This window comes from Rana temporaria, chromosome 2 (assembly GCF_905171775.1).
Source record: "Rana temporaria chromosome 2, aRanTem1.1, whole genome shotgun sequence".
Taxonomy (NCBI): Eukaryota; Metazoa; Chordata; class Amphibia; order Anura; family Ranidae; genus Rana; species Rana temporaria.
The window spans coordinates 196,570,771-196,590,883 of record NC_053490.1 but is presented as its reverse complement, the minus strand read 5'-3'; the positions used below and the strand labels follow the sequence as shown (position 1 = coordinate 196,590,883).

Here is a 20,113-nt window from a genome sequence, read left to right as displayed (position 1 = left end):
CCAGTATTGGTGCAGCGATCAATGAAGAATGCAGTTAAAGGGGTTGTAAAGGTAAAAAAAAATCCCTAAATAGCTTCCTTTACCTTAGTGCAGTCCTCCTTCACTTACCTCATCCTTCGATTTTGCTTTTAAATGTCCTTATTTCTTCTGAGAAATTCCTGTTCTTCTGTCTGTAACTACACACAGTAATGCGACACTTTCTCCCTGGTGTGGAGAAAGCCACTTGAGGGGGGAGGGGGCTAGCAGGAGTGTTAGGATGCCCACTAACACACAGCTCCTTTCTCTATCTGCAAAGTAGATAGCGTCCTGACCCTCCTGCTCGTCCCCTCCCCCCTCAAAAGGCTTTCTCCACACTAGGGAGAAAGCCTTGCATTACTGTGTGTAGTTACAGACAGAAGAACAGGAAGTGAGGATTTCTCAGAAAAATAAGGACATTTAAAAGCAAAATTGAAGGATGAGGTAAGTGAAGGGGGACTGCACTAAGGTAAAGGAAGCTATTTAGGGAAACCCCTAAATACAACCCCTTTAAGCTTTTTATTTTTTGTTTTTTTTGCTGCTGCCCTGACCCTGTGTGTGTTTTTTTTTGTCCAATAAATCCCCCATAAAAATCTTTTAGGATGCTTCTTCTGTGTTCATCTGGATCTCTTTTCTGCCTGAGGTGGTCGATGGTACGTAGGGCTAAAACAACTACATTTAAACTTGTCTCCTTCCGCTAATTACCACTATAAAGAGCCTTTGGTTTCACCCTGGATTGGGGCAGGCCCACCCTTGACTGGATCATAGGCACACAGCCGTTTATTTTGCGAGTGTATAAAAATTACAGTATGTCCCTTTCTTAGTTTTTATATACAAATTTTAGTTTACTGACATCTACACATGTGCATTTTGTCAGGTTGCTTGTTACACAAGCTAATTATTGCAGAAATATTGAAAGGTGCAACACTATGAACACATTCAATTTGCATATATAGGGACACTGATCATAACTTCTGAATAACCTGAGCTTCATTCACTGTAAGTCTTCCAACTTTATTTTGGTTCCCCTTAGTGAATACAGCAGCATACAGTATCCTACAGAAAACTCCTTTTTGACTTGAGGTTCTTTATTGGTAACTGTAATGTCCAGATATAGCTAAGAAAATTGCTAGGGATTTTGGCAAGTGTGGGGACTGATTAGAACCTCTTTCAGAGGCTAACTTCACTTTATTTCCTGTCCATAGAATAAAACAAGAAGAGAGAAAGAGAGGCCCTCTTGGGTGTTTTCTTTTTTTTTTTGTCACCTACTGTTCCTATGACAACTGTATAATTTGGATTTCCCATCATTTTCTGTCTCAGTGGCAATGATCACAGGGACAAATAGATAGAGTGAATCTCCCCAGTGGGGACCCAAACAGCAATAAAAACCTGACATACACATTAGGAAGCCTGAGACTCCAATGTTTCTTTATCACTTAGAGAATGTTTAACATATAGACACTACCTAATAAGACTTCTCATAGGGCTATGACAATGGTTGAAAAGGGTAGGGTGGTATTACATACAGGCATACCCCGCTTTAAGTACACTCACTTTACATACACTCGCGAGTAAGGACATACCCACGAGTGTATGTAAAGTGGCTTACAAGTACTGTACAGACATTTTGCAGCCACAGTAGAAGGAGCTGAAGCTCCGAGAGCATAGTGTGCCCTGTTCCAGTGTGCTCCTGACACCCCCACTACAGCCCCTGGGACCTCAACTACAGCTTCTGACACCCCCACTACAGCCTCTGACCCCCCACTATACCCTAGAAGTCAAAAAAGGTATTGTTTCACTTTAAGTACATTTTCGTTTTACATACATGCTCTGGTCCCATTGTGTACTTAAAAGTGGGGTATGCCTGTACATGTTTGAACAAGAAATCTAGTTTTGTCAGAAGAATCACCCCATACAGTTAGTATCAGTTGTTTTCCTTTAGCTAAATTAATGTTTTAACATATCAATAGTTTTGCCTTGCAAATATAGAAGGATTGTATACGTTAGTCTTGCACATGAAAGCATAATTTTTTATGTCATCTGGCAACCTTGCATGTATATTGTTCACAAGTTTGGTCTGGTTGTCCATGGCAAGCCAACTCTGTATGCATACCTCCCAACTTTTTGAGATGGGAACAAGGTACATCTATTAGCAAAAGCATGTAGGTATAGGACACACACCCTGCCACGCCTCCTTAACCTCCCTGGCGGTATGATTCTGTCTGGAATTACGTACCAAATTTCCCCACAAATCGCTATCGCACATTTCTGCAAGTGATTATAATTTATTATCGCTGTTTTCTAGCTGATCTAAAACCATTTTTGACATAAAGGGACACTTTTGGACAATCTACAGTTTTTAGGCAGAAATTACATTTTTTTTTTATAAAAGTACATGTAGGGCACTGGGCAGACCACTAGGGACAAGGGGGGTGTGTATTTTTTACATACAGTACTGTAATCTATAAGATTACAGTATACTGTATGTAAAGTGTTTGTTTACTTTTTTGAATTTGGCGCCGTTCTCCGCTCCCGTGCGTCGTAACGTCGCAGGGAACGGAGATCGGCGGCACACGGGGAGACTGTGAATCGAGCGAGGAGGTCCCGCTCGCTCACACAGCGGGGTGGCATCGCTGGATCCAGGGACAAGGTGAGTAATTTGCCTGTGGATCCAGCGAAAGGTAAGCCGCGCCGCTGCACGTCCACCCCGAGCGTGGGGGATGGTACCTTGCAAGAGTGCTCAAGGTAAGTTCTTGCATTTTTTGACTGAATTTTTTGCCTGAATCTTCAGTACAGTGTGATGTAAAAACCAACTTAGCATATAAAGAAACAACTATTTCCATGTATTTCATGTACTTACAAAAAGAAGTAGAAGAACAATATCAGGGTTGTCACACGCACAAGCAACATGCATGGGAGTCCAGAAATCCTCATCCTGGTGATTTACATTAACTCCTCGGTCAATAAGGATTTCTGCTGCAAAGGCATTATCATACCGTGCACACTGCAGAAGAAAAGGATAAAATCTCATGGCTGGAAAATAATATTTACATAATACACTTCAAGGGTTGCATTCACAGCACAGAGCTATAATTGACCATGTGCAGAAAGTCACAGAGGAAATAGAGGAAGATAATATACAATTTAAGACAATTACACACACTTACAACTAGATGAAGATGACTTGGAAGCAGGATAGACATATTTTAGTATGAAGGGGTCAAAAAAAAAATGATGCCGTATTTCAAAAAGCATGCTAATGCTTGTATATGTTAGCAAATTTGTGAAAATAAATGCAGATGCCTGAGAGCAAAATAATATGCAGTAATGTAGTTCCTTAGAGCAAAGCACTTATTTGATAAGTAGTAGGACAAGATAAATGTATGCTGGCGAGCAAACAAGGAATAGCTCCCCATTTTCAAAGCAGGATGAAGAAAAACTGATGGAATAGCATGGTACATATAATATTTTAACGCTAGACAGCAGTTACATATGGTGCTATGAAACAGATCAATTGATCTAATTAGTTCAGAAACCAACACATATTTTTTTTTGCACATGTTCATCTGCCCAGGATGTGACTATTCTTTTCTTCCATACAGCTCTGATATAGTTGTACTAAAAAAAAACAAAAAAACACACAATCATTTCCTCGTTAAAGGTAAGCCTAAAGGCCCATACACACGATCGGATAATCCGACAACAATTGTCTGATGGACCTGTTTTGTCGGATAATCCAACTGTCTGTATGCTCCATCGGACAATTGTTGTTGGAATTTCCGACAACAAATGTTGGCTGTGCATGCTCTCAAATTGTCCGACAACAAATGTGTTCCGTCGGATCATCCAATTTTCAGGCAGAAAATGTGAAAAGAAAATGTATCAACATGACCCTTGTAATAAATAATATGTGGTTGCACAGTGCTCTTGTATTTCCGAAACCCAGTGACTTCTACTATTCAATGCTAATAAATCACCTATGGTCATAGGTGATAACCCAGCCCTGAGAAACCAGTACTGGTAGTTTTTGGTGCGTAATTTCCATTCTGAAATCTAAACTATGTGCTTAGCCTATCTGTAACACTTTAATACACCCATTCCAGTCATAAAGGTAACCCTTAAAGAAAACCAGTAGGTTAGTCATACTACCATACTACTAAAGACACTGCATAGCAGACACAGTAAGGTGCTCAAACATACTGCTACATCATTCCCCCAGCAGCCCAAATCTGCTGTTGCAAACTCCCTGCACATGCCATGCCCAGACAACTTGAGTAGTTGATGGATAGGTCCTAGTGCTGCCAACTGAAGGTGGTGGATGTGGTTTAGTTCTATGAAAGTTTTAACTTGTTCAGAAAACCTTTCATAGGAATTTAAAATGTTCCAGTGGCAGCAATAAGAGCACCTGCTACACATGGGTGGTCATATTTTATTTTATTTTAGAGGGTCTTTGTAAGACTAAATAATATGCTATAAATTAACCATTGACTTGACCCTAACTTAAAAATTTAAAGGAAAGTAGGACTTACCTATTATTTTGTTAAACTCATAAAATGTGGTGAAAAGTCACTTTTCAAATAATACCCAATCACATGCAAAGGAAAAAAAAATGAATTTTGCTTGCACATAATTGTAAGATTTAAGTCAGCAGTTTCGCCTCATTCACTAAATTACTGCAAAATTCCCTTGCAAAGTGAACAGCCTATTTGCCTTTGGTATATGTGCTGGACTGGCGCTACTGCTAGGCAAACAAGGCAGCTGCCTAGGGTGCACTTCCGCCTAGGGCGCAGCCACAGCCGCTAATATCCCTAACATCCCTGATCATTTGCCGCTGGAGCCATACCAACCATGACAGCCTTTATTATTACCTCCCCCTGATATCCAGTACAATGAGATCAAACAGTGTCAGGCGCTGTACTGACAGATCCCCGATCCCTGACATTATATCCATTAAAAATTCTACAATCTCAGCCAAAAACATCTCTTCTTACAATCTTCTTTCTGCTAGCGAGGAGAGCATGAGATTGACAGGACGAGGAGCCAATTACCATGGGTGGGGCGGCTCCCTAGGACTATGTGGAGAGGCTTTCTGCTGTCCGGAGTGTGAAAGGACCAGAAAGTTGATACTTTTGTAGCAAGAGGTGCAGAGTGTCCATTGTGTGTCTGAGAGAGAGAGGTGGCTGCAGGCAGGGGGAGAGGAGAGGAGAGAGCCGGGAGAGGAGAAGAGCCATGACCTGGAATGTTATTTTCCCAGGCACACTTGCTGCTGGATAAGCAGGAGTTGGTGAGAAGCAGCAGTGTGGGGGGAGGGGCGGAGGGCTGGGTCGACCATAGAAAGAGGGCATGGGCCGTGACTTGGCTGGGGTTAACCCTTCCACTGCCAGAGGGGGGTTTCCCCACTATGGAGACCTGGCTTTTGTCTTCTAGTAGTGACCTCCTTATATAATGGAATATATTCATCTCTCATCATCATCATGATCTGATTTTATAATTCCTCTTCAGGCATAAAAGAGTTAATTAACCTCTTTGTGACTGGTCATTTAGACCAGATGCAGTCAAGAGCATTTTTAAATACAGCATAAATGTGAACGTGTATGTGAGAAAAACATATTCCAGTGCTGCATTTTTCTACATTGCAAATGTGCATGAACGTGTGCAAACCTGCATAAACGCAACTAAGTAAAGAAAGTAAACTGAAATAAATGAGGAATTATTACAAAAAATACTGAAAACCTCAAAGAGGAAGGCCTGGCACTCCGCACAAAAGGACCAGGATGTAAGAGCTGATGTCCAAGGTTTCTGTGATCCCAGTGTGGCACACTCCCAGACCCCTTCTGGGCATGACACAAAGTCCAGTGTCCAGAGAAACATTACAGTTATCAGGTGAGTTAAAGAGGAACTGTGACACCAAAGCTACAAGCTGTTTTGATTATTATTTTTTTTGGGGTGGGGCTGTGCAAGTACCTGGCCTTGCCTAGGGGCAAAATAGTCTAGCACAGGCCCTGTATATGTGCACCCCAATTCACATACAGTATAAAAAATGTACCTAAGCCTACTTGTGGTGCTCTGTGTACATAGGTGCATTAAATGGTTTTCCTAATGAAGCTTACCTCAATGCACGAAAACATGGGTGTAAATGTGCATATACTAAAACTACATTCAGTGTGATTTGGAACATAATGTTTTTAAACAACTTGTTTGTTTATGTAGCTTTACCTTTTTTTTGTATATGAAGGAAGCCTATGTTGGCTCCTTACATATGTAGGCTCTTCGTTCTGCTTTGCAATGATAAACAAAGGTTGTAACTTACTGCTCCTTCTCACAACTTATCTTCATGAATAGACCAAAAAAATGTATTCCCTGTTTGTCTTTTCATTTTCTGAATGAATTCCAAACTTTCTCTGTATATATATATATATATATATACACACACACACAGACACACAGACACACACAGACACACACACACACACAGGCATACCCCACGTTTAAGTACACAATGGGGTTTATGTATTATAGCTGGAAAGCGCAAAATCAGGCTCACTTCTGTATCAAAACCAATGAGCCTCCATTAAAAGTGGGATATGCCTGTATGTGTATATATATATATATATATATATATATATATATATATATATATACAGTATGTATATAAAAAAAAAACATCAATAAGGAGTGACACAAAACTAGGCTTTGGCAGGTGGAGAAGCTGGGAACCTAGTTAAAAGGTCATATCATGGGAGCCCCTGAAGCATATATGCTTGGGATGAGTCAACCTGAAAGTGCCTCCAGAAAAATGAAGACTGTTTCTGAATTAAATGTAAGTAAAGATAAGTAAACAGTAGAATGGGTCTCAGTATAAAATATGGACCAGCACTCCCCTTGCAGAGCACTCCACAAACATTACTACTTCATTGTAACCCACCACAATGTGGTGTGTGCTGAGCTGGTGTACTGCACAGTGTAAGGATGCCTTCCTATGAGTACCCTGCATTTGGTCACATGATCACAGGAGCTGTGCAGGAAGTACTCCTGCACAGCTCTGCCTTCTAGTATAGCCAGGAACATTAAAATAACTTTATTAAATAACAAATAAGTATTTATTATATTTCTTCCTCCATGTACTCACCAAATGAAGCAGACATCCCCCAGATGCAGTTGAAGTATGCGGATCAGCTCCATCTTTAAGTAACTGTAACACTGAAAAATAAATGATACAACATTTCTTGTAATAAATGTAACATGGACAATAAATTATAATTGACATATAATGGGTCAACCAAAATTAAAGGCTGTTAAACACCACGTGGCAAACATATTTGAGAATTTAACCATTACAATTAATTTTCTCTTTTTAATGAATTTAAATAGTCCATCTTGATAGCGTGCTTCCAAAGTACTGCGTGCAGACGTTTAAGTGTGCTTTACATGCAATACAGTAGGATGCATTCTTGGACATCTCAGCATCACAATGAAACCTCACTTTAAAAAACATGGAATGGTTTGATTTGTAGCTGATAGTGAATAGAAATGCATAATATATAACAACACTTGATGTAGGTGCACCAAAAGCTGTCAGGTTTATGCAACTATGACTTATAGGCACAAAACCATTGGTGCCCCACCCAGATTATTTCGGGAAGAAAAGCAAGTTGGCTTGTACTCTTTCTTTCATTTCTAGTCAGTTTTGTTCTAGCTTAGGAATATGAGAATGTTAAATATACTAAATATATATTTCCTAACCCAAGCTAGTAGTAAATTTGGTTTCTACAGTATTTTTTCGGAAAAAGAGAAAAAGGATTGCTACTCTTCTTCTGAAAATGTTAGTTGTTTATTTATGTTTGGATTCAGTACTCTGATCCAGAAGAAGTGTGCAGATCAGGAAAGTCAGAATGAAATCCAAGTATTTGATTTGCATACTACAATAGTTCCATGCCAATTTATCAGAAAGCAATGAAGCCATTGGATCTTCAGTACATTCATGGAACGAGTTAATGCAGAAAGGTAGGTCAGAGATGTCAGCCTCCATTCTCTCATTACACATTTTCATTATTAGTGCAGTCAAAGATTACTCCCTACAAAACAAATGTATCATTACAGATACAGTGCATACAACTGCATGCCATTGTATTTTTTTTATACTAAACAGGAATTTAATGTTTATCTACATTCTTTAGATCAGCTTTTTTCAACCAGTATGCCCAGGTACACTGGGGTGCCTTTAGGTTTCTTCAGGGATGCCTTGGCAAAATGCCTAAAAATTGCATAAAAATTGTATACAAGCCTGCAGATGGATCAAGCATGCCTTTTAGTTACACAAAGCCACAGGCTTTCATTGTTCACAATTACAACCATCCAGCCGCTGGCATTCTAACAAATAATGATGTCATCCGTTGATAAGGGAAATTTTTAGGTGCCTGCACGGCATCCTTGTTTTCCCCTCCCCCACCCCTCCATCAGCACTGGGGTCACATTAGCTGAGTGAGGGGGAGAAACTTAGGGAGAAGAGAAACATTGGAATACTAGTCAATACCAATGTACAAAGGTGTATTTGCTTTGGAAGTATAAATCACCTCTAATGTTGGGTGCCCCACATTTGTGGATGTTGCTGCATTCTGCAAAACTATTCGTTTTGTTTATTTACAATTTAATGTGGGGTGCCTCGAGATTGTGTGGAATTTTAAAGGGTGCCTTCAATGAGAAAAGGTTCAGAAACACTGTTTTGGACACAAATTAGCAGTAGCTTGCAAATCCATTTGACTGAGAACTAACCTAAAGAAGATGATGTTAAAAATGTTGTTCACTATGCATGAGAATTTTTCCCAGAGCTTAGTAAATGTGGTGCAGTTTCACTTTGCAAAGAATGCCCAAACACGTGCAAGAAAAAAAAATGTATTTTTGCTTGCATATGATTGGATCATAGAAGTCAGCAGAGCTTCACCTCATTCACTAAGTTCTGGGGAAAATTCCCTTGCAAGGTGAACAGCCTATTTGTCTTTAGGAAATTAATCCCAAAGTGTCTCTATAGCCAATCCCCTGTTTCTTGTTTAAGGTAGTTTCCTTTGTCTATAGCAGTGGTCTCCAAACTGCGGCCTGAGGGCCTGATGCGGCCCTTTGCTTGCCTTTATCCGGCCCTTGGGGCAGTATCCCTCCCACTGATACGAGACACTATTCTGACATTTGACACCGACAGTGGAGCACCATTTCTCCCACTGACACCACTAATGGGGCACTATTCCTCCCTATGATGCAAACGATGGGGCACGATTTCTCCCCGTAATACCATATGTTAAGTTACACTGATGCCAGTAAAATTTCCACCCCCGCTTGCCAAAGTTTGGCCCTTCAAGAGTCTGAAGGACAATAAACCGACCCTTTGTTTATAATGTTTGGAGACCCCTGGTCTTTAGGAAAGAAAGTGAGGGAAAAATCCAAACTTTTAAATCATCACTAGAACAGAAATTAAGGGAACATCTTCCTTATGGGACACTTGTTGCTGTGACAACTGTCCACCACTTTGAATTTTTATAAAAATAATTTATTCTTCATTTCCTATAGGGTCTACAGGAAAGAAATCGAAGGGAAATTTCCCCAATGGGACACAGATAACATAAAAAAGTTAGAATGTATTCTTTCCTCACTCTATCTAGGACTAAAACAACATAAAAAATATAATGCATCCATATGCCAATAAACTGTATTACATATATTCGTTGATATATTCTGACTACCAATTTCCTTTAATAAACAGTTTTGCTTAAAGCGGGGGTTCACAAAAAACAAATTAGATTGAGGCTAATTGGGGGAAGCACAATCGGGTGGTTTTTTTTTTAAATCAATGCAGTACATACCTTTATAGAGATAGATGTTCTCCGCGGCTTCCGGGTATGGACTGGGGGACTGGGCATTCCTATTTGAATGACAGGCTTCCGACCGTCGCATACAGCGCGTCATGCGTTGCCGAAAGTAGCCGAACGTCGGTGCGCAGGCGCAGTATTGAGCTGCACCGACGTTCGGCTTCTTTCGGCAACGTGTGATGCACTGTATGCGACGGTCGGAAGCCTGTCAATCAAATAGGAACGCCCAGTCCCGAAGATCATACCCGGAAGCCGCGGAGAACATCTATCTCTAAAAAGGTATGTACTGCATTGATTTAAAAAAAAAACACCCGATTGTGCTTCCCATAATAAGCCTCAAGCTAATGTTAATTTTTTTTTTCGGGTGAACCCCCGCTTTAAGTATGATACAAAGATTAATGTTAGGTGGCAACACTCAGCAAATGATTACAGAACAATTTTTAATGAGTAAACTTAAAATAAAAACAGATAATGATGCCAGTGATACAGTATATCACAAAACAGAAGGTTCAAGATCATATGTTGAATGTATCAAGCAAATCCAGTTAGTTCCTGATGGCCTATATTTTATGGCTCTTACCTTCTTTATCATCATGGTGGATTATTGCATCTTGTATCTTGTCAGAAAATTGGAAATTAACTTTGTAGTTTTTTCTTTGCTTACTTTTTCTCCTGTATGCATCTTGTTTTTGCAGAGCCTTTTCTCTTTCATAGTAAGCCTTGATTTGGTCGCAGCGCATACGTCTCACCAGACGCTGACGCTGGCCCAAAGGAAGAGACTCCAGCAAGCACTGGTCAATTTCCATGTCATGTGATCGAAAAACATTACAAAGCTGGAAACAACCTACAGGACAGAAAGAAAAACATGATCATTTTCTAATTAGATTAATTACTTTTTCAAAGAGTTACTAGACATCGGTTACAAATATTTTCCAATATATTAACAGCATATTTATGACATTTAAATGATTTTCACAAACGGGTTTGCATTACTTTTGGGGCATGGTGTATTGATTACCGAAAGTATGATCTTATGCCTAAATTTTGGATGTTAAAAGTGCTTTTTATGGTATTTTAATATGTCCTATCTGCAATGTAGTAACACAAATGCATCCTCCCATACACTGAGCTATTCAATTTAAAAACTGCTCTGAAAAATATGCTATTTCAGTGTTAGCTTAACAGCTGGGCGAGGTCCCACTGGCAGTTACTGTAGGAAGGCTACCCCCTCTGTTGGTATAAGGGTCAGAAGCAGAATAATAATTAATAATTATGTAAAATATCTACAGAGGTTGAAAAAAACATATCAAATATGTAAAGCAAATGTTTTCTGGTGTGAAAGATATGTCATAACAGCTATAGATTATTTTGGCAGCAGCTTCACCCACCAGTGTTATGATTAACATTTATAATCAGTGATTTAACATATGTAGAGAAAAGACAACATTTTATTTCATATGGTTAATATGATCAGGCATTGAAAGGCCCCTACGTAACATCTATGTAGACATCTTAGTATACCAAGGTTGTCTTGGACATGAAGATGCCTGGCGTTTTATGGCGCATTGGTGGCCCTGGATTAGCTGTCTTACAGTATGGGTTGGAGGTAAGATCATATTTTGCTTTGGGCTTTAATGTCATCTGCAGAAATAGAACTTGTATTCCCACTTCCAATTTTTACAATAACCTCTTCATGCAACTATTCCAACAATTTTCTTCTCATTTACAACTTGAATTATCGAAATCTTTACATCTTAACTTATATTAGTGATTTGTGAGCAACCATGTAAAATGCTTTAGCAAAGTCCAAATATATTACACCCACAGCTACTCCTCTAAGTATCTCTATACAGTATATTTTCCTTTGGCCACCTCAGAGCCCGCTATTCCAAATCAGAGCCCACTTTTGTTTATTACATTATTTTCTAATCGATAGTCTTGTTTGAAGTCCAATATCAGTCCTTTAAAAATCGTATCTAAAATATGGTAATCTAACAGGTGTGTAGATATCAGGTTAACACATACCTTGTTTTTCTAAAATACGTATTTTGCTAGTACATAACAGGCCAGCTATCAGAATCATTACAATTAGAAGCAATGGAGTTGGTTTACTAAAAGAGTAAGTTCAGTTTCAAAGTGAAAATTCACTTTGCAAAGAATACTTAACTATGGAAAACCGATCACAAATAGTGAAACTGGGGTCTTTCACTTCTGAAAAACGCACAGTGTCATGCGGAGTCCCTCAGGGATCCCCTTTGTCGCCTGTTCTGTTCAATATCTATCTCCACCCTCTTTTTGAAATCATCAGCAACCAGAAGCTACTTTACCACTCTTATGCTGATGACACGCAACTGTATTTTCGCACATGCAACAAAAAGGATAATTTTCTTGGACTAGAGAAATGCCTTATTTTGATAGAAAACTGGATGACAAAGAGTTATCTTAAACTCAATGGTTCGAAAACAGAACTTCTTCTGTTTCACGCCAACCGCAAAAATCATGCCGCGACAACGTGGACACCCCCGCCCATTCTGGGTAAAACTATCCCCCCTAGCAACAAAGTCAAAAGTCTCGGAGTCATTTTCGACACCAACATGACAATGGATGCACAAATAGGGTCAGTAGTCAGCGGATCGCATCATCTGCTGCGCCTACTACGCAGACTCACCCCCTTTATCCTGAAAGAGGACATTGCAGTCGTGGTGGGAACAATCATCAATTCCAGACTTGACTATGCAAATGCCCTCTATCTCGGACTCCCCAAATACCAAATCACTTGTCTGCAAGTCGTTCAAAATACGGGCGCTCGACTAGTGACCGGCAAAAAAACATGGGAATTAATCTCACCTTCACTGAGAGCCCTTCATTGGTTGCCAGTAAAAGACAGAATCACTTTCAAGGCACTCTGCCTAATGCATAAGTGTATTCAAGGTAACGCCCCCCAATATCTATGCGAAAAAATAAAAGCCCACAACCCCAATCGCACTCTGCGATCCTCCAATCAAAACCTACTCCAGATACCCAAAGCCAGATACAAGTCCAAAGGAGATCGAAGATTTGCAGTCCAGGGGCCTCGACTGTGGAACGCTCTACCAACCAGCATCCGATTGGAGTTGGACCACTTGGCCTTCAGGAGAAGGATTAAAACCCATCTCTTCTAAGGTCAAAGGGATACAGCGCCCAGAGGCGATTCAGTTCACATGTGTTGCGCTATATACGTTTTTCACTCACTCACTCGCTATGCTTGCAAAGAATTGGATGATTGTCAGCCCACTTAAAGTGGTTGTAAACTCTGTTACACCACTTATACCTACAGGTAAGCCTATAATAAGGTACTATAAATGTGTATAGTTTAAGAGATATTCACTATATGCGCTGCTGACGACATCATTAGGGTTGGGGTTAGGGGTTAGGGTTAGGGGTTAGGGTTTCCCATTGAAGAATATGGCTAGGACTCAGGAATTGGATCAGGTACCTCCCCCAGAGGTCAAAGGTCAGAAGGCGGGTTCCCAGAGGTCAAAGGTCGAAGGTCACAGGGCGTGGCTGACCCACCCCCACCAAAGTGTACCGCCTACCTCAACTAAGTCGGGGAATGAACAAGTCGGGGTAAGCGCCATTCCACGAGCGGGTGCAAATTTGAAGCATGACATGTTGGGTATTAATTTACATCGGCGTAACATTATCTTTCACAATATAAAAAAATTGGGCTAACTTTACTGTTGTCTTATTTTTTAAGTCAAAAAAGTGTATTTTTTTCCCCAAAAATTGCGCTTGTAAGATAGCATAGCTATGATTAAACACTAACACAGTGTGAAACGCATCAGCTTTACCGGTGTGCTATGACATGTAGTGCTGTTTTTCTATTTTTGGATTTTTACAATAAAGGCAATTTTTTATTTGGAGTGCGGCTGTCCAGAAGAATTTGTTCTTTTGTTTTGCAATTACACATGCATTGCCTGCACCTGTGGTTCTGGGAGAAGCAATCACCTTGAAGATTTCCATACCTGAGCGGCCCCTTTTCTTTCAGTCTAGTAGATATCCCGGGTATGATAAAGTTTGAAACACAAAATCATAAATTATAATATAATAAATAACTATAAATAATTATCAAATATAATAATAATAATAATAAAATGTATTCAATAATGTAATCAAATCAAAAACACTGAAATTTGCTCAGTTGCAGAATTGTCGCTGTCTTCACTTTCAGTGTCTGATGATGAATTTCCCCACAAGTCACTATCTGCAAGTGATTCTAATTTATTATCATTGTTTTCTAACTGTTCTAAAACCGCTTTTGATATTGAGGGACATTTTTTGGTTGCTATGGACTTTCTTCAGTTTCCAGGCAGAAAGAACAGTATATATATATATATATATATATATATATAATATAAAACTGCATGCAAGGCACTGGACAAAGCATTAGGGACAAAAGGGATGTGGAATGATTTGATACAGTAATGTAATCTATAAGTTTACAGTGTACTGAATGTGTTATGTATTTTGCACTTTTTGAATTTCCCACCAGGCTCAGTCCCCATGCATCGCGTTGCTCGCAGGGAACAGAGCCCGGAAGCGGAAGACACAGCCGCCGCACATAGCAGGGGACACATCGCAGGATCCTGCGGACAAGTGAAGTAACTTTCTCTGGATACTGTGATGCAGCCCCGAGTGTGGCTCGGGCTTACCACTCTTAGTATGGAATATTCACCCTGAGCCACACATTTGGGATTATCGCTAAGAAGGTTAAGGACCGAGCCTCTTTTTTACACTTGTTTACAAGTTAAAATATTTTTTTATTTGCTAGAAAATTACTTAGAACCCCCAAACATTATATATATTTGCAATACTTTATATCAAACCGTATTTGCACAGCGGTCTTACAAGCGTATTTTTTTTGGGAAAAAATACAAGTTTTTGACTTCAAAAATAAGACAACAGTAAAGTTAGCCCAATTTGTTTTTATATTGTGAAAGATAATGTTACGCGGAGTAAATTAATACCCAACAATGGCGACAAACTTTGATCTTTAAAAATATCCATAGGCAACGTTTAAAGATTTGTACAGGTTACATGTTTAGAGTTACAGAGGAGGTCTACTACTAGATCGCGGTGATACATGTGTAGTTTGAACACGGTTTACATATGCGGGCACGACTAACGTATGCATTCGCTTCTGCGTGTGAGCTCGGTGGGACGGGGTGCTTTAAAAAAAATTCTCCCCTTTAAGAACAGTGGGCGGAAGTGACGTTTGATGTCGCTTCTGACATTCAATGTTATGGAGCCAAGCGGGGGGCCATATTTCCCTCACTCGGCTCCAGGCCTGTCAGGGGAAAAAGACGCGATTGTTTCAGCTGCTACCATTGGCTCCAGTAAACGGCAGAGATGACTGGAACGCAGCGGGGGGAGCACACTCCCGCCCCTGATAAAAGTGATCTTGCTGTAAAACCGCCATGGAGACCACTTTTACCTGGGTTTATAGCAGCTATCTGTTGCCATAACAATGGTATTTAGCGCCAAAGTACCGACGTACAATGATGGCGATTTGCGCAAAGTGCAAAAAATGGCCTGGTCATGAAGGTGATGAAACCTTCCGGGGGCTGAAGTGGTTAAAGCCCCCTTACAGGAACTGGAGGCTTTTTACCAAGAGGAATGGGCAGTTTTACTATCTGAGAAGATAAAGAGCCTCATCCACAAATACCACAAAAGACTTCAAGCTGTCATTGATGTTAAAGGGGGCAATACACGGTACAGTAAAACCTTGGTTTGAGAGCATAATTTGTTCCAGAAACATGCTTGTAATCCAAAGCACTTGTATATCAAAGCATTTGTTTTACAGGGTATAAAAGAGAAGAGAGGCACCCCCTAAGTGTAGCATTAAGTTGCTAAATGTTGCACCTTCATTAAATGTAACCATATTGCTACACTTAGAGGCTACTCTCTTCTTTTTTATATTCAAGGAAAAATGTATTAAAACATTTTGCTTGTCTTGCAAAACGCTCTCAAACCAAGGTTTTACTGTATTAAGGACTGGGGTATGTAAACTTTTGATCAGGGTCATTTGGGTAGTTTCTGTTGTCATTTTGATTTAAAAAGAGTAAACACAGTTGATAGATAACAAATGGCTTCAGCCAAACACTAACCATGGGAGAAAGAAACGTTTTTGTGTTATCATTCATATTCTCTTAAAAATGGCCAATAAATCATACATTCTGCCAGGGTATGTAAACTTATGAGCACAACTGTGGATGATAGTGAGCAATGTATTGTGTGAGGAAAAGGGGGATGTACAGATGATCCGAAAAACAGAAGGTCAGGTTTTCAGTGAACCTGAAGTGGTGGACCAGTTGGAAGTATTGCACATGTAGTAATTTACTTAGGCAGGTTTACTTTCCATGTAACCCCTAACCAGTAGTTGTTTACCGACTGAGTTTCATTTTAAAATCAGAGTTACTTTAACTATAGGTCTGTCATAACTCTACAATGCAGTAATGACATTTTAACATCTATGTGAAAAGATAATGGACAATAAAAGTCTAAAAAATATAAACTATGGGCCAGATTCACAAAAAGTGGGCGCAACTTAACTTTTCCGATTTAAGTTACACCGCCGCAAATTTTCTGCCTAAGTGCCCGATCCACAAAGCACTTACCTGGAAATTTGCAGCAGTGTAACTTAAATCCGTCCGGCGCAAGGCAGGCCCAATCGAATGGGGCAAGTCCCATTTAAATTAGGCGCGCTCCCGCGCCGGACGTACTGCGCATGCTCTGTCGGGTAAATTACCCGACGTGCATTGCGCTAACTGACGTCGCACCGACGTCATTTGCTTAGACGTTAACGTAAATGGCGTCCAGCGCCATTCACGGACGTCTTACGCAAACGACGTTGATGTTTAAATTTCGACGCGGGAACGACGGCCATACTTACCATGGCTTAAGACAACTAGGGCTAAGCCCTAGTTTTACGTGGCATAACTCGACGGAAACGACGTAGATTTAGATCGACGGGCCGTTCGGGACGTTCGGGGATCGCCGTAAGTCTTCATTTGCATATTCTACGCCGGCCGCAATGGCCTCGCCACCTAGCGGCCGGCCTAGAATTGCATCCTTAAGATCCGACAGTGTAATTCAATTACACCTGTCGGATCTTAGGGCTAGCTATGCGTAACTGATTCTATGAATCAGTCGCATAGTTAGAAACAGAGATACGACGGCGTATCAGTAGATACGCAGTCGTATCTCGTTTGTGAATCTGGCCCTATATGATTAAGCCTACTTAGTAACAAATAAAGAATGACCTTTCAGCTTATTAGCACACGAGCAATTGCCCTACTTAGAGAGTAGTCACTTCTGCTCTAATGATATTTTCAGCTGCTACTGAGGAGCTGATTAGCCATCACATGGTGATGCATAGCTGGAACCATGACCAATTATTTCATAAAGGTCTTTAACATCCACATTTCTACAGACAATGAACCCAAACGAATTGTTCATACTATGGTAAATATTCCGGAAACATTATGTTCTTCATGTTTGTGATAACAATTTAAATATTTGTGGACTAGTATTAACTGGTAAAATGACGCAATTAATTTATATACTTTAATTCATTTACACCTTATATATTTTTTTAAATTACTGAAAAAAAAAAAAGATTTCTGCACTATATGCTGTGTAATATATACATTTTTATATACAGTTTTATATGTGTTTTGTATTTGTTTTCCTGCACCACTTTATTGAGCTTGACACCATTTTTTACATATGCTATGTCACACTGTAATATACGTGACTATATAAACTGAACTCTTTGATTCAGGTGAAATTTTTTTTATACCAGAATCAGGACAAACGTTTCTGAACTTTTAACTAACATATCATTAGAAATGACAAACTACCCAACTCAACCCTGAAACTAATTGTATTAATTCAATATTAATACAAAATATATTAAAATGCAATGGGTACCAGTACTAATGTACTGTACACCTGTCATAGAAGAAATATTAAAGCTAGCTTTGTTGACCTTTCATTCTAAAAATGATAGCTGACTTCAAGCTGGTGCTTTGGCTTTAAATGTTTTTAAACCATGGACCCAGAATTAACATAAAGATTTCCGCTTTTCTCTTTTTTTTTTTTTTTCTTGCTTCATGCTTGTATTGGCTCTGTGACTCCACATGAAGAAGCCAAACACAGCCAGGCATTTGCAAAACAAAATAAGCAACGACAGCACCCGGTGCAAGAATAAAAAAAAAACGTTCATTTAAAGCCCAACTCCCACACTTCAAGGGTTAAATGCTCATTTTACTTTCAAAAGAACCAGCACCTCGATGTAGTGCAGTAAATAAGGCTTTATTGTAGATGAAGTAGTACAAGGGGGGTAAAATCCAGCACAGTAAGGTTGATGTGTTTCAGCCTCTATGCACAACTACTCATAATGTCAACTGCTCTTTTTGTCAAGTAGAGAGTAGAAAGCCTATACTTACCCGATCCTCCATTTCACAGCATACAGTGCTCCCCCAGGATCCAGCATTGGACTGTTCCTGACGTCCTCTCATCCAGAGCAGGGATATGGGCTTCATGACGTCAGGAACAGTCCACCACACAAGACTGCTAGACCATGGGGGGGGGGGGCATAAAGACTGGTCTTGTGAAGGGACAGCCCCACTGCAAAATATATATTATTTTTTTTTACCCATTTATAGCTAGATTCAGAGAGAGTTACGGCGGCGTATCAGTAGATACGCCGTTGTAACTCTGAATCTACGCCGTTGTAAATTTAAGCGTATTCTGGAAACCAGATACGCTGAAATTAGGCTAAGATACAAGCGGCGTAAGTCTCCTACACCGTCGTATCTTAGGGTGCATATTTATGCTGGCTGCTAGGTTGTGCTTCCGTTGTTTTCCGCGTTGAATATGCAAATGAGCAAGATACGCCGATTCATGAACGTACGTGCGCCCGTCGCAATTAGTTACGCCGTTTACGCAAGAGATACGCCACCGTAAAGATAAAGCTGCTCCCTAGGTGGCGCAGCCCGTGCAAGGTATGGACGTCGGAACAAGCCTATCTTTTTACGTTGTTTGCATAAGTCGTACGCAAATAGGGCTGGACGTAATTTACGTTCACGTCAAAACTAATACGTCCTTGCGGCGTACTTTGGAGCAATGCACACTGGGATATGTCCACGTCAATCACTTCGGGTCACGAGTCATTAACATAAAGCACGCCCCCCTGTTCCTCATTTGAAATAGGCGCGCTTATGCCGGCCCATTTACGCTACGCCACCGTAACTTAGGAGGCAAGTGCTTTGTGAATACAGCACTTGCCTCTCTGACTTACGGCGGCGTAGCGTATATGCGATACGCTACACCACCTCAAAGTTAAGCCAGTCTTTCTGAATCTGGCTATTAGTGTATATATTAGACTTTATTATTATTATTATTTTTTTAAGATATTTATTTCATATAGTAACAAACAGCATAATGACTGTGCCCAACTGCTCATATGGACACATTTATTGACAGCTCAGTCAGAAAAGTTTGTCTGTTTGTTTATTTAGTCCGGTAGGAATGTGCCCCATGGTAGGGCTGATTTATAGAGAAATCTTGTGATGATATTTATTCCATCTGCAATAACTGTGTATTCTCAACACCCTTATCTCAAAATATATTTAAAGCTAAAACTGTCCCCTAAAGCAAGGAGGTGTTGAACCTAGCAGGTGTCCCATTGGTGAGCTTTCCCTTTAACTGTTGTCCCAGTCATAAGAGAAAGTGATAATTATTGGCTGATTTACTAAAGGAGATGGTAATATTCATAAAATAAATTGGAATATAACAAAAATATATTGTTGCTAAAAATACACCAAACTCATTATTAGTGTACACGAATACAACATACCTTACAAAGTGTGTGCTAAATCTAGAAGATAAAACTGTACTGAGTTAATAAATAAAGGTCTGTCTGTAAACGAGGTCTTGGGGATCATTCACATGGGCGCTTTGTCCTGTACTGTGTGAATCAGCAGTTTTTTTTTATGTGGCTGGGGCTCTGTGCAGGCATCGTATGTTATGCATTGAGGATGCAGCGGCGGTATGATCATAACTACAGGTCCTAATATGATAGGCATTGGGGTTGCAGGTGTACGGGCCTGGACACAGAGAGTGTGCATTTAGGGCACACCTGTCATATTAGGACCTGTGGCTATGTTTGTTCAGCTCCTGCATCCCCATAGAGCAGG

At 40.1% G+C, this 20,113-nt stretch overlaps 1 protein-coding gene across 1 annotated transcript in view; it reads right to left on the bottom strand.

Annotated features, from left to right (window-relative positions):
* MYO16 (myosin XVI) overlaps positions 1-20,113 on the bottom strand; it is a 357,599-nt gene that overhangs the window by 288,772 nt on the left and 48,714 nt on the right. The window contains exons 2-4 of the mRNA XM_040336205.1: positions 10,453-10,716; positions 7,145-7,215; positions 2,876-3,019 (exon numbers count right to left, since the gene is read on the bottom strand). Coding sequence (XP_040192139.1) covers positions 2,876-3,019; positions 7,145-7,215; positions 10,453-10,716 — 479 coding nt within the window. The remainder of the gene's footprint in view (positions 1-2,875; positions 3,020-7,144; positions 7,216-10,452; positions 10,717-20,113) is intronic.